Here is a 16,331-nt window from a genome sequence, read left to right as displayed (position 1 = left end):
ACTGTAGACCAGGCCATCCATGAAAGCCATAGACCTCCACCATAGACCAGGCCATCCATGTAAGGGTGCATTCACATGTTCAGTGTTTTTCCTGGTCCGTGAAAGTAGTCCACTAGCTAAATCTGTAATCCGTGCAAAACCGTCCATGTTTACATCTGTTTTGAATCCGTGTTCATGTTTTTAACAGACTAGTTAAAATCGTAGTGTACTAGTTTAAATCCATGTTTTTCATGGCTGTAGAAGGATGCCGCATCCATGTACATCTGTGAGAAACAAGGCTCTCATTGATTTCTATGTGGGAATCTGTACTGTGCTTCTGCTCCGAGTCATGACATGTCCTATTTTTTTACGGAATGGATTGGGAATCCGTTAAAACACTAAACATCGGAATAGTCCAATACAAAGCAATGGGCTATAAATTTCTCTATATGGGTTAATAATTTGTGAACTACAGATGTTTACTGCAGACCAGACCATCGATGTAAGCCAGAGACTTCCACTGAGACCTTAGGAACGTCATGAGCTAATCTTTTTTTCCAAAAGCCTGGATAACTAATGCCCAGAAGATCACAGGGTTCTCTGGAGGTCTACGGTTTTAATGAATGGACTGAAGACCACCATGACGATCCATGGTTTCCTTGGAAGGACTGAAGTTTATCATGGTACTATATGGTTAACATGGAATGAACTACTGACTGTATTTAAGCCTACCATGGAAGTCTCTGACTTACAAGGATAGACATCTTCCAAGATTTGTCTGGGGTTTTACTTGATTTAGTTTCTCTAGTCTTAAGCTTAGTGACCCCGATATCAGATTATTGTGGCCCTAAATCCTGACTAAGTTATGTCGTGACAAACAGTATGGTTTTACATAGATTTATAATGAGAGTTTGTCTTGGAATCTATTTCCAGAAATAGGTCATTCAGTCTTTGAGGTCATTATTATCAGATCTGTGGCCTCTTGTATTGCTTTGTGGACGCCTATGACCTATGTGGATGAGGTCTGGACAGAGTGCCCTGGGGCTTTGGTGATCTTACTGACTCGTTGGCACGTTCGCTATGGACAACACACTGTTACATACAACATATTATTGAGATCTGTGCATATTATAATATCGATCCCCTTCTTGGCTTCCTCATATGCCAGTGCTGATATTGAAAACCCCTTTATAAGTCACGATGGAGACTTCAGCTGCAGGCGTCCCCGCTCTTACATTGGCTCCATTATAAGCAGGACAGAGTAAAAACAGCTAAAAACAGAACTTGTCACATTGAATTTCTCCTTCTTCCGGGAGATGGGATCCAGAGGCCGCGGCGCTGGACCCAAAGTCTATAAAATCCCACAATAATTGCCTGCAGCGCTCTCAGAATAACTCAAAGTATCTGCGGTAGAAGAGAGGTCTGGGCTATAAATACGCAGCACAATAACGTAGATTACTGCTAGAGGTGAGCGCTGAGAAATCTGGAAGGTTTGGGATTTACATCAGACATTGGCCAGCGCCGTACTACATGTCTTAATAACAGAGGATTAGGAGACATGGCCAGACCGTAACATATGGCTAATTTCTATTGATACTCAACATGGACATGAAAGCCGCTTATAAAGAGGAGGAATCATTCTTAGGTCAACACAATGAGATGTAGCAAAGAATTTATTATGTAACACCTTCCCCTATAATCGCACGTTCTTGTGTATAGTCTAGAGGGGGCTCTATACAATAGGTCTGTGACTTAAAGGAAATCTCCACTTTCACAGCAATTGACCTCTATGTAGAGGTTGAGTGGTTTTTTAGATGCTTTGCATCTCTGGTACTGATTGCGGCTGCATTGTGATCCTCTGGCTGCCTGGAGATTACGGATACCATCAGATTATGGGATTGAGACCATCATCTATTGATGACCACCGTCATGTTCATAAGCTTTTAGGCCATATAACAGCACTCCAGGGGGTTGTCCTTTGTTTTGGACATCAGTTCGTGTCCCTCCCATTTTGTTCATCTTCCTCTATTCCCTTCAGTAATTTGTTAGTGAGCCGAAGCTTCATTCTGCCCATTGATCAGGTTGGGATTCTGTTGACCTGACCTTTTATCTTCTCACTGTATTTGCAAGAATTAGTATTCACGTTCTTGTTGTCCCTTATCCTCCTCAATCTGTCTCCTCTCAAGTGACCATTTATCTCCTGCAAATGATCTTCCTCTCAACCTATAGTTAGATGCTTCCCATCTAGTTTCTCTCAAGCCACTTTCACCTTATGCCTTCCCTAAGTGACTATTCTCTTACCCTAATTTCAAGTCACCTGCATATCTCTTTTCCTAAATGACTTTTACCTTACCCTACTCCCAAGGGACCTTCACTTTTCCCTACTCCCAAGGGACCTTCACCTTACCCTACTCCCGAGGGACCTTCACCTTACCCTACTCCCGAGGGACCTTCACCTTACCCTACTCCCGAGGGACCTTCACCTTACCCTACTCCCGAGTGACTCTCACCTTACCCTACTCCCAAGGGACCTTCACCTTACCCTACTCCCGAGGGACTCTCGCCTTACCCTACTCCCGAGGGACCTTCACCTTACCCTACTCGTCCCGAGGGACCTTCACCTTACCCTACTCCCGAGGGACTCTCGCCTTACCCTACTCCCGAGGGACCTTCACCTTACCCTACTCCCGAGGGACCTTCACCTTACCCTACTCCCGAGGGACTCTCACCTTACCCTACTCCCGAGGGACCTTCACCTTACCCTACTCCCGAGGGACCTTTACCTTACCCTACTCCCGAGGGACCTTCACCTTACCCTGCTCCCGAGGGACCTTCACCTTACCCTACTCCCGAGGGACCTTCACCTTACCCTACTCCCGAGGGATCTTCACCTTACCCTAGTCCCCAGAGACTTTCACCCTACCCTACTCCTGAGGGACTTTCATCCTACCCTACCCCTGAGGGACTTTCACCCTACCCTACTCCCGAGGAACTTTCACCCTACCCTACTCCTGAGGGACCTTCACCCTACCCTACTCCCGAGGAACTTTCACCCTACCCTACTCCTGAGGGACCTTCACCCTACCCTACTCCCGAGGAACCTTCACCCTACCCTACTCCCGAGGAACTTTCACCTTACCCTACTCCCGAGAAACTTTCACCCTACCCTACTCCCGAGGGACCTTGCTCTACTCCCAAGATACCTTCACTTTAGCCTAACCATAACTGACCTTACTCTTCTTTCAAGATACTTTCACCTTACCCTACTTCTGCGATGCCCTGACCCGTGAGGGTCACTTCGCAGTGCAGGTGTTGTGAGTGGGCAGGAACCGAGGCAGCTGCAGGGTATAGGATTGTCACAGTACAGGGCCTGAGGATGGCACAGCTGAGGGACCGGTCTGCAGATACTGCGGTATACTTGCTACTGGGCATGCGATTCTTCGCTGTACCTAGTCAGGGCACCAGTAAACGGACACCAATGCCAGGGCTCAGTAACAGCGGTGGTTACACTTTTATTGTAACTGAGGTAACTGGTAGCAACAGTGTGTTCCGGATGCAACCGGGTATATAGCAGACTTGTAAAGACAGAGCTAAGGTGGTGCTGCATAGGCTGAGGTGAAACGTGCCGGATGATGGGAGTAGTAGTGAGAGAAGAATAGAGATGCTGGGTGGACTTAGATTACTTGCGGTATGAATCTTGACTTGATGAGGAGATGAATAACAGGAACAGACACCCAGATGAGAAGATACTCCAGGCACTTGGGCAGGCGGACAGACAGGTTCTGTTACAGCAGAGCACCAGGTCCACTCTTCTGAAGGTGAAGAGAGACACAAACACACAACCTCCTTGCTTGGGAGCAGGGGCCGGAACTAACTAGCAAGGGGAAGTCACATGGTACTCCTGGCCAAAGCTCGACGGCCATTGGAGGAACCATGGTTACAGGGCTTGGTCACGTGATCCTCAGCCTTTGCATACCACTGCACAGAGTTAAAGACATGTACAATATACAGGAACCTGAGAGTAATAGGGACTATATAGTCACAGTTGCAGTGCAAATAGTTTCCAGAACAGGCATGGCTGTAATGACAAAAATAAACTGACAGTGAGAAACAGACAGCGTGTTCTGGGACACTGCACTTCCATGATACCTTCACTTTACCCTGCTGTAAAAGGACCTTCACATTTCCCTTGCTCCCAAAGGACCTTTGCCTTACCCTACTCTTGAAGGACCTTTACCTCACCCTTCTCCCAAAGGACCTTCACCTCAACCTACTCCCAAGTGACTTTCACCTTACCTTAGTCTTAAGTGACCTTCATGTTCCCCTACTCCCGAATAACCTCCACCTTACCCTAATCCTAGGTGATCTCACCTAACTCCTAATGGACCTCCACATTAATCTGAATTGGCCTTCTTTTGTTTCTTCCTTAGGGATCTTCTTCTCCAGTATCTCATCTCATGCAGCCTTCCCATTTCCCGACTTTTAAGAAGCCTTCTGTTTTGCATCTATGTTATCTTCATCTCTATCTCTTCTTGCCATTCTTTCTACTGTTTACAGATCTTTACATCTTTGTATTTGGCTCACATCTGGTCAAACATTGTACTGTATCTGCTGTCTACAGTATTCTAATCTCCCATCCTACTGTGTTGTATCTCTCTCATCCACATTAAGTAACTACATCAAATATCCTTTATCTTGCTGTTAAGATCAGAGGAGGAGGAAGGTTGGTTAACCAAGATTAGAAAAACGTGATTACTTTCTTCCCAAAAAAGCACCATATCTGTCCACAGGTTGCATGTGGCACTGTAGGTCAGATTCATTAACTTTAATAGGGCAGAACTGCAATATATGATGCAACCTGTGAATAGGTGTGGCATTGTTTCTAAAAGAAAGTAGTGAAGTTTTTCTAATCCTGTAAAACCGACCATCTTCCTCTAACACAGTATCGGCTCCTAAACCTACCAAATTTTTGGTAGAAGCCTAAAACTATTCTATGTCACACATATACCAGTGACCCCCATAGTCCTATGTTGCTTTACTATAAGCACCTGGTTCTGCCCATGTCTTGTATGAGCCTTGTCTATTGTATCAGATGTCCAGCGTCCCTCTTCTCCCAAGTTTGGTAATAATAAGTGAATGAGAATGAATTCAGAAGAAGGCCATGATGGTCTTGACACCAGTCATCTTCCACTTAGCTCTTTAGATAGTTGAGGAAACCTGCCCGTTGAGCAACCAAATCTTTTTCAATGAGGTCTCAAATCTCTGGCCAAATTGGAGGAGATTCAGACAGTCAATGTATGTGCACCATGATCTTGTTACGTGGTTCTTGGACTGACCTTACTGGGTTTGGCCAACCTTACATGACTCCACTCAACTTGCGGCTTTCATCAACTACTTCAAGATGTTCTTGGTTCTTCTTGCCACTTACCTTTGTCTAATTTTCCACTCGAATACTCATCTGTCCATCAGCTCTGACATATCACTGAATCATGGAGATATCACTCATCTTCCCCAAGACATCCCTTACCTTCCTCTGCTCCACACCGGTGACGTAGCCGACACAGTCGACACCATGTGGATCCCATTACCCAGATATGCAAAACATCTTGTTCCATTTTCCATATAATACAACAGTTTGATTTATTGCTCGATATTAAAAATGTGGAGCGCTAAGACAAGGGAAAGAAAGATGAAAAGATACATCAAATTTTTCATACCTATTAAAAGTACAAAACTCTATTTAAATGGATCCAAATGTAAAGAGATCCAAGGAGCAGGCCCTCAAATAGCTTTGCTTTGGTTTTCATTTGTGTTCAACACAAAGGCACGTATGTAAGGTCGGTCCCGCTCCAGTGTCTGGAATAAGAGACGCCCAAGTCACTTATCGTCACATTATCGTGGAGTCGACTCTGACAGTAAAGAAGTAGGACCAGGTCCTCCAGCAGATTCCTTACCTATAATGTAGTCTGTTCAGTATAAAAGCTGGAAATCTGAGTCAGTCGGAGAATACTTGTTAATGTGTTAGTAATATTGATAGAAAAACATTTTAGATACGTTGAAGGTGGTAACATGATGCTAGATATTGATGGCTATTCACTGGACAGCTTATGGTCTTCCCTCCATGTGAAATTCATAGGGTCCCCCTTCCATCTTCATGACCACAACGCCCAATGGGTATCCACATTTTTCTTCCTTGCTTCTTTCTTCTAATCGTTTGGAGCCATCAGTGCACTGAATTGATCTTTTGGATGGTTCCTGGGCCTATATGAATCACCACAAGTTATTTTATATATGTTCGATATAGCTTGCAACAAAGTAGGAGATTGGTTCCTGTATCTTAAATGGCTGACAGGTCAAAACTTTCACTTCATACATTTGTGGGAGGTGGAACAGTGTATATAGCAACAGAGTATAAGACAAGCCAGCTAAGCAAATAAAGAGTCTAAACTGTCCTGTAGACCGGCACCAAAACATTGCATAGGACAGATAACGTCACACTTCTTATCTATGCTTAAAAAAAAATAGCAAACTTGGTACCCAACATGGGGCTCTTACTTCACATAAGAATAATTGCATAATGTGGGAAAACATAGGACCCAACATGGTGCCGTTCACATCAAATGCAAAGGCTTCCATAAGTAATCTTTTCCACTTGCCAAGAGAGCAATTAATATAAAACTGGGCTTGAGAGGTTACATATTATGTCCAGGCATGCTGGGATATGTAGTTTTGCAACAGCTGGAGGACCACAGGTTCCCCACCACTGTAATAGTGGATTCTAGAACATTTGCACCTGTAGAGTCCAGATATTGGGGTAATGGACTTTGGGGTAAATGCCGTCAGGGACTATGATTGTTGTATCAGACTTGTGTCTCAAAGCCCCATTTCCTCTGGCGAAACATCTTGAGGCTCGGCACAGATGAGATGGTCATTTTCAGCCTATAAAGCAGGTTCTCTGGGGAAATGCAGAGTCTGTAGAGTAAAGCATCGGGTCTCGTTCGCAGTTTGTCAGGAGATCTGCCCTGCACTTTTATTGAGTGTTATATAAATGGATCCTGTCTTCGATTTACCTAATAGTTTCTCTCGTTCGCAGGACGGGCCTGGAGGCTATCATGGAGACGTATGCATTCTGGAGGCCACCAGTCCGCACTCTTACCTTTGAAGATTTTACGACCATGCAGAAGCAACAAGGTGAGCTCAGCCTCTATCCAGATCCCGAGAAGTTACACTTGTTCGGGGGGTGGGGGGAGTTTTCATCTCTCATGTGTTGAACAGCTGAGGTTCTTTACCAGTGGTTTTAGTTAAAGATGAAAAAATACTCGGAGGAATAAGCTATGGAGGTGATGAAAACGGCATTTCTCTCTGGTTATCCACCCAGAAGTTTATGATAATTCCTGGCTCCAGATCAGCCACACATTGCATCACTTTAATCGCATTAGAGAAATGAAGCGGCCTGTAGGCGAGGTACGGGCTGCAATAACTCAGCATCATGGCTGTCCTGAAAACCCTTACCAAGCACAAACCCAAAGCTGTTCCGTATGTGGACAAAGAGTCAATGAAAAGCGTGTGATGAAAGGGAAATGATGGCTTCGGGTGCCCCTAAAATGTCGTAAGGAACGTTATAGACAAAACAAGACAGATCGACATGTGTCCATCTGCTGTGGGCCCCAAAACAGGAGAGGTCTTGGCAAAGTAATGGGTTTGTATAGCTTGGACACTGGAGAACACTTGGGCGTTCCTCTGCTCCTACTGCCCGGAGGATCTCTACTGTAAAGGTGATGTGTCATCCGGACAAGTGTATGAAGAATACAACTTGTGCCACACAAGCCCAGAGATCCAAAGCCCTCCCAGATGGGAATGCTGGATGCAACAAGCTGGTCCATTGCATCTTGCATCCCATCTGGTGCCATATTGGAAAAATTGAGGCACAGCACAGGATCATATGGATACCATAGAGGCGGCCATGCATGGGGTCAGAGTATTGCTCTGTAAGGCTGGGTTCACACTGCGTTTTTTCAATCCGTTTTTGTTTCATCCTTTTTTTGCAAAAAACGGATGAAAAAAACGGATGCATTTGTGTGCATCCGTTTTGATCCGTTTTTCCATTGACTTCCATTCTAAAAAAACCGATCAAAACAGATCCGTTTTTTTTTGACTGACACAAAAACGTAGCTGACACTACTTTTGTGTCCGTCAAAAAAAAGGATCCGTTTTTTTTTACAATGGAAGTCTATGGAAAAACGGATCAAAACTGATGCACACAAATGCATCAGTTTTTTTTCATCCGTTTTTTGCAAAAAAAGGATGAAAAAAACGCAGTGTGAACCCAGCCTAAGAGTACCTCTGGCTCTGATGGATTGCTAATCTCCAGAGACTTCTGTGCCAGCTGAGGATGTCATCATGAGGCCCCTCTTATCTCAGCAATGGCTTGGTTTGGAATGATATCAGGAAGAATCAACCTTTTGAGAAGGAAGTGGGGTCCTCATTTTTTTTGGGGTGCCCACTTATCGTCTAGATTCCTTAGCTACACAGAGATGTTAACATGTTACATAAAAAGCATGGGCCCAGATACCATATAGACCATGTGACCAGAAGAGGCCCCACTTAATGGAATGGCACTGTAAGGGTTAATGTCCTACCCCTCGGTCTCCTTGTCTTGTGGGGGTCAACCAGCTGGCGGTGACCTTCTTGGTCAGGTGGACGTGGACCATAAGAGTCATTACTGCAATGTTCAGCAGAGGGGAATCAACTGTGGTAGCGGCTGAGGATCACATGGGCAGCCGCCCGCCTGGCATCAGTCACTGCGATCTCCTGACTGGGAGCAGGTCACACGTCACAGACATCTACACTGCCGAACCTAATGTAATATAACAAGGGCGTACAGGGTATACAGGGCAAGGCTTACTGTATTACTGTATACTGATAGGAGTGTGTAATACTGTACACTGCTAGAGTGTGTGGTGTACAGGGTATACAGGACAAGGCCTCATCATAATACCCTGTACACTGCTAGAGTGTGTGGTGTACAGGGTATACAGGACAAGGCCTCATCATAATACCCTGTACACTGATAGGAGTGTGTGGTGTACAGGGTATACAGGGCAAGGCCTCACTGTAATAAAACAGGTTACTATTTATTCTATTTTTCAGATAGCTAATCATTTATTTTTGTAAAATGAAAATGATCTGTATACTGATGGGTATGAGGGTGCGGGATCTGTATACTGATGGGTATGAGGGTGCGGGATCTGTATACTGATGGGTATGAGGGTGCGGGATCTGTATACTGATGGGTATGAGGGTGCGGGATCTGTATACTGAAGCGTATGAGTGTGCGGGATCTGTATACTGAAGCGTATGAAGGTGCGGGATCTGTATACTGATGGGTATGAGGGTGCGGGATCTGTATACTGATGCGTATGGGTGTGCGGGATCTGTATACTGATGCGTATGGGTGTGCGGGATCTGTATACTGATGCATATGAGTGTGCGGGATCGGTATACTGATGCGTATGAGTGTGCGGGATCGGTATACTGATGCGTATGAGTGTGCGGGATCGGTATACTGATGCGTATGTGTGCGCGGGATCGGTATACTGATGGTTATGAGGGTGCGGGATCTGTATACTGATGGGTATAAGGGTGCGGGATCTGTATACTGATGAGTATGAGGGTGCGGGATCTGTATACTGATGGGTATGAGGGTGCGGGATCTGTATACTGATGGGTATGAGGGCGCGGGATCCGTATACTGATGGGTATGAGGGCGCGGGATCCGTATACTGATGGGTATGAGGGTGCGGGATCTGTATACTGATGGGTATGAGGGTGCGGGATCTGTATACTGATGGGTATGAGGGTACGGGATCTGTATACTGATGGGTATGAGTGTGCGGGATCCGTATACTGATGGGTATGAGTGTGCGGGATCCGTATTCTGATATATGTTTGTGTGTGTGAATGTGCAGGAGTGTGGCGGCAGTGACCTGTATGAGTGTGTGGCGGCAGTGACCCGTATGAGTGTGTGGCGGCAGTGACCTGTATGAGTGTGTGGCGGCAGTGACCCGTATGAGTGTGTGGCGGCAGTGACCCGTATGAGTGTGTGGCGGCAGTGACCCGTATGAGTGTGTGGCGGCAGTGACCCGTATGAGTGTGTGGCGGCACACCTAACTTGTTCTGCCATCTAATGGTTAATGATGTTCTCCCCATCTGTGTCCTAGGTGGCAGCACAGGGACCTCTCCCACCACCTCCAGCACCGGGACTCCGTCCCCCTCAGCATCTTCCCACCTGCTTTCTCCATCTTGTTCTCCTCCAACCTTTCATCTGACGCCCAACTCCTTTAACGTCGGATGTCGGGAAAACCAGCTATGCAACCTCAACCTGTCAGAATACCCTGCATGTGCCAGGAGCAACATGGCCGCCCTCCAGAGCTACTCGGGTCTGAGTGATAATGGATACAACAGGCTGCAGGGCGGAAACTCCACTGGCACCCAACCATCTGAGACCTTCATGTCCCAGAGGACTTCCACCCTAATCTCTGGAATGCCAACTGCTTCCTCTTTGCCAAACAACAGCAAGATGGATGCCTACAGCGGGCAGCTGGGCTCCTACCCAACCTCCCAGTTCCAGTATATGATGCAGGCAGGAAACCCTTCCTCCAGCTCCTCATCCTCGCACATGTTTGGGAGCGGCCACATGCAGCAAAGTTCCTACAATGCCTTCTCCATCCACAACCCATACAACCTTTATGGATACAACTTCCCAGCTTCTCCCCGGCTCGCAGCAAGCCCGGAGAAACTGACTGCACCCCAAGGCACTTTACTCTGCTCCTCACCCTCCAATGTGGCTTTTGGGGACAGGCAGTACTTGTCCTCTGGTATGGATGCCATGCACATGATTGGCAACCCGACCTCCAACCAGCAGGCTACAAATGCCTGTGACAGCCGACAGTACAGCGCTGTTCCCGGCTCCTCCTCACAGATGTCCGTCCATATGGTCTGAAGCCCACACCAGTTCTTGTGGGTTGGACATTAAAAAACCACAGTGCCTTAAAGTTGTAGAATTAGCATGGAGCCATTACAATCTGGCATCTCCCAGGATGGTGGATATACAAAGCAATCGTCACGGATGTAGCAGAACTCATAGATCTCTCCAGAGATGGTTTTTTTGGAGACCTTTGAGGACACTTTGGACGTTTGATGGATCTCATGGGAGTCCTTTATCAGGGTCAAGACCTGACAATCAGTTTTACCAGCGAAGACTTTGCAAATGTTTTCTTACCCGCTGGTCCTCTGAGGACTGTGGATGCCGCCAGGGAGTGATTGTTGTGGTATCGCAGCTCGGATATTTTCAAGGTCAAGGAACGTTGTGTTACTGTAGAATTGTTCTCCAACTTTGGGGATTGAACTTGTGACTCCACGTGGCAGGCCGGCTGCTGGGAGAGGGGGCATGGAGCTTAATGTGGAGTGGGAAATGAGGGGGAAAGTGCTCCTTTGAACTGGTAATTGGGAAGTGAGGTGGAATAGTGCAAGGAGGTGGCTTTATTTAATATTTCAGGCCTGGTTCACACCTGCAGGGGGCATCACATGTCCACATCACTTGTTCAGTATGTCTTCACCTCAGACCTGTTGTTTTTTTCCTCCAGTTACGGAGTATTATTCACACCTGTGTAAATAAGGACAAGGCTTTTTTTTTTTTTTGTTATTTGCCAATTTGCGACAAGCTATCCGCTTGCAGTGTTCACTTTAAGAAATGTTTGAATTGTAGAAAAGTTGTGAAATAAGGATGAAAGTGCACTTTGGAGTGGTGGTCGGGGTGATGGCTTCTCTGTTCGCACCAGTAAGTCATATAAAAGGTGATGGGACAGGTGGGCCTTGACTGGTGTCCCAGGGTCTGTCACATAAGGGCGGGTGTTGTGGCACTAACCGCCGCGAGCTGCTACAATGTGGAGACCAGACTGTCACAGACTAGAAGGACTTGTGGCTCATCCTCCTTTTCTGATTGCACCAAAGAGCCTGAGTTTTCCGTCTACCAGTGCCTTCAGGTGCCATAGATTGTGCCTCACACAAAACCTATATATTGTACTTGTCTTGCTGCAGAGTGTAATACTTTTAGTACACTACTCGGTGTGAAGGAGTTCAGATTATACTCACCCCTGACTTTTTCCACTGCAGATTGTTCGGCTCACCCCCTTACATTCCCGCTGAATGGCTGTATCAAGTCATACAATGGGAAGAGGGTGACACACAATGTCATGTGCCCCTACCCCAACATAAGTGTCCCAGAGATAAGATGAGATGAGGAAATACCTAAGTGTCCTATAGTGCCGCCCAGGAGGAGAGGGAAGTCCATTGTGAAATCCGTAAGATATTTGTACATTTTCACTTGGCAAGGACCTCAGGACCACAAGTGTCAGGACGTAGACTTTCCCCAGTGTCAGGACAAGAACCCACTGATGTCGGCATATAGATGCACCACTGTCAGGATGTAGACACACCTGTATCTAGACATAGTGTCAGGAAATGGACCTGCAGTGTCAGCATGTAGATTCACCAATGTCAGAACTTAGATTTACCACTGTCAGGACTAAGACCCATAAATATCAGGACGTGGACCTGCCAGTGTCGGGACGTAGGCTCTCCCCAGTGTCGGGACGTAGGCTCTCCCCAGTGTCGGGACGTAGGCTCTCCCCAGTGTCGGGACGTAGGCTCTCCCCAGTGTCGGGACGTAGGCTCTCCCCAGTGTCGGGACGTAGGCTCTCCCCAGTGTCGGGACGTAGGCTCTCCCCAGTGTCGGGACGTAGGCTCTCCCCAGTGTCGGGACGTAGGCTCTCCCCAGTGTCGGGACGTAGGCTCTCCCCAGTGTCGGGACGCAGGCTCGCCCCAGTGTCGGGACGCAGGCTCGCCCCAGTTTGAGGTAGAACCTGACATGGAATCCAACACCACTCATCATTGCATACACACAGTACACACTCATGGTCCTAAGGCTTTGGTGGGTTTCCCTGAGAAATTGTCCTCCTTGAGTGACCCAAGGGCATCCCTATTACCAGGCCACCACCATAAAGAGCCAGGTATAGGGCAGTGTGATGTAGAGGTTAGTGTTCTATGACTCATCCTTCACCATGACGCCTCAGTGCCGAGAGCTTGGTCTTTTCTTCCCTCCTGCATTGTCTCCTGGGTGACAGCAGATCAGAGAGATCAGTCATCTTGTTCTTCGTGTAGGTTGTTTCGTGTAATAATTGTGCCGCTTTATCAGTAGATTATATCGCTTTCTTTTGTGTCTTCTTGGTTCATGAGAGCAGCAGGTCCCTGCATCCCCCTCATCTCTGTGGATTTACCGAGGAGCCACTATGGCAGCCACTAAGGGCAGATTTACTGGATCAGCACAAAAAGTTCTATTTATTGTTTGTTTTTTTTTTAAATCACTTTTAGGCTGCGTTCACACTACGTATATTTCAGTCAGTATATGTATATTTCAGTCAGTATATGTATATTTCAGTCAGTATTGCAACCAAAACCAGGAGTGGATTAAAAACACAGAAAGGATCTGTTCACACGTTGAAATTGAGTGGATGGCCGCCATATAACAGTAAATAACGGCCATTATTTTCAATATAACGGCCGTTGTTCTAAAATAACAGTAAATATTTGCTATTAAATGGCGGCCATCCACTCAATTTCAACATTGTGTGAACAGATCCTTTCTGTGTTTTTAATCCACTCCTGGTTATGGTTGCAATACTGACTGAAATATACGTAGTGTGAACGCAGCCTTAGGGTGCGTTCACACCTGCAGATCCGCAGCAGATTTGATGGTGCAGAATTGATGCTGTGTTCAGTTAATTAAATGAAATCTGCTGCGGATCCGGTAAGTGTGAACGTACCCTAATCATTATTCTCAGATAATGGTGTAAGGTGCACGGGATGAGGGCCGATGTACATGATCTATGGGGGTGGAGTACATGATCTATGGGGGTGGAGTACATGATCTATGGGGGAGGAGTACATGATCTATGGGGGAGGAGTACATGATCTATGGGGGAGGAGTACATGATCTATGGGGGAGGAGTACATGATCTATGGGGGAGGAGTACATGATCTATGGGGGAGGAGTACATGATCTATGGGGGAGGAGTACATGATCTATGGGGGTGGAGTACATGATCTATGGGGGTGGAGTACATGATCTATGGGGGTGGAGTACATGATCTATGGGGGTGGAGTACATGATCTATGGGGGTGGAGTACATGATCTATGGGGGTGGAGTACATGATCTATGGGGGTGGAGTACATGATCTATGGGGGTGGAGTACATGATCTATGGGGGTGGAGTACATGATCTATGGGGGTGGAGTACATGATCTATGGGGGTGGAGTACATGATCTATGGGGGTGGAGTACATGATCTATGGGGGTGGAGTACATGATCTATGGGGGTGGAGTACATGATCTATGGGGAAGCAGTACGTGTAAGATGGGGGAGAAGTATGTTATCGATGGGGGAGCAGTACACGATAGATGGGGGAGGAGTACACGATAGATGGGGGGAGGAGTACACGATAGATGGGGGGAGGAGTACACGATAGATGGGGGGAGGAGTACACGATAGATGGGGGGAGGAGTACACGATAGATGGGGGGAGGAGTACACGATAGATGGGGGGAGGAGTACACGATAGATGGGGGGAGCAGTACACGATAGATGGGGGGGAGGAGTACCTGATAGATGGGGGGAGCAGTGCACGATAGATGGGGGGAGGAGTACACAATAGTAGGGGGGAGGAGAACCTGATGGGGGGAGGAGTACACGATAGATGGGGGAGCAGTGCACGATAGATGGGGAGGAGTGCACAATAGATGGGGGAAGCAGTGCACAATAGATGGGGGAGGAGTGCACAATAGATGGGGGAAGCAGTGCACGATAGATGGGGGAGGAGTGCACAATAGATGGGGGAAGCAGTGCACAATAGATGGGGGAAGCAGTGCACGATAGATGGGGGAGCAGTGCACGATAGATGGGGGAGCAGTGCACGATAGATGGGGGAGCAGTGCACGATAGATGGGGGAGCAGTGCACGATAGATGGGGGAGGAGTACCTGATGGGGGAGGAGTACCTGATAGATGGGGGAGCAGTGCACAATAGATGGGGGGAGGAGTGCACTACACACAAGTCTAAGGAGACGGTCTGCAGGGCTCCACCTGCTGCACTCATGAACAGTATAAAACCGCTGCTGTGTGATAATGCTAATATAACATAATCCGATTTCTGTTTGGATATTGATGTAGATAATGGTATTTAAGTGAGAAGTGGCTGCGGGGGAGGGGAGAGCAGCGTTCAGCTATGTAACATATCATTGTGTATAAGAATGCACTCTGTCTATACGTGCCAAGCACAGACGCTCAATAAATACTTCTGCTCTCTTCTCACTTGTTATTATGTGGTCTGCGGCATCTCTTACATAACAAGATGTAATATATACTACGTGACTATAAAACCTCACGGATATATAGGTATATATAGCAGTATATAGTTATATTCTTGTATAAAGGGGGCAGTATTATAGTAGTTATATTCCTGTGTATAGGAGCAGTATTATAGTAGTTATATTCCTGTATATAGGAGCAGTATTATAGTAGTTATATTCTTGTATATAGGAGCAGTATTATAGTAGTTATATTCCTGTATATAGGAGCAGTATTATAGTAGTTATATTCCTGTATATAGGGGGCAGTATTATAGTAGTTATATTCCTGTATATAGGAGCAGTATTATAGTAGTTATATTCCTGTATATAGGAGCAGTATTATAGTAGTTATATTCCTGTATATAGGAGCAGTATTATAGTAGTTATATCCCTGTATATAGGAGACAGTATTATAGTAGTTATATTCCTATATATAGGAGGCAGTATTATAGTAGTTATATTCCTGTATATAGGGGGCAGTATTATAGTAGTTATATCCCTGTATATAGGAGCAGTATTATAGTAGTTATATTCCTGTATATAGGAGCAGTATTATAGTAGTTATTCCTGTATATAGTAGCAGTATTATAGTAGTATATCCCTGTATATAAGAGCAGTATTATAGTAGTTATATCCCTGTATATAGGCAGCAGTATTATAGTAGTTATATCCCTGTATATAGGCAGCAGTATTATAGTAGTTATATCCCTGTATATAGGAGCAGTATTATAGTAGTTATATTCCTGTATATAGGGGGCAGTATTATAGTAGTTATATTCCTGTATATAGGGAGCAGTATTATAGTAGTTATATCCCTGTATATAGGAGGCAGTATTATAGTAGTTATATTCCTGTATATGGGAGCCGTATTATAGTAGTTATATCCCT

The 16,331-nt window shown here is 46.1% G+C and overlaps 1 protein-coding gene across 1 annotated transcript in view; it reads left to right on the top strand.

The window, feature by feature from the left end:
- The window catches only part of TBX15 (T-box transcription factor 15), a 74,727-nt gene extending 61,231 nt beyond the window's left edge, over positions 1–13,496 (top strand). Inside the window, exons 7-8 of the mRNA XM_069945528.1 lie at positions 7,073–7,170; positions 10,200–13,496. Coding sequence (XP_069801629.1) covers positions 7,073–7,170; positions 10,200–10,981 — 880 coding nt within the window. The 3' untranslated portion in view covers positions 10,982–13,496. The remainder of the gene's footprint in view (positions 1–7,072; positions 7,171–10,199) is intronic.
- Positions 13,497–16,331: the final 2,835 nt, after the last annotated feature.

Source organism: Dendropsophus ebraccatus, chromosome 11 (assembly GCF_027789765.1).
Source record: "Dendropsophus ebraccatus isolate aDenEbr1 chromosome 11, aDenEbr1.pat, whole genome shotgun sequence".
Lineage (NCBI taxonomy): Eukaryota > Metazoa > Chordata > Amphibia > Anura > Hylidae > Dendropsophus > Dendropsophus ebraccatus.
This window is presented reverse-complemented; position numbering and strand designations above follow the sequence as displayed.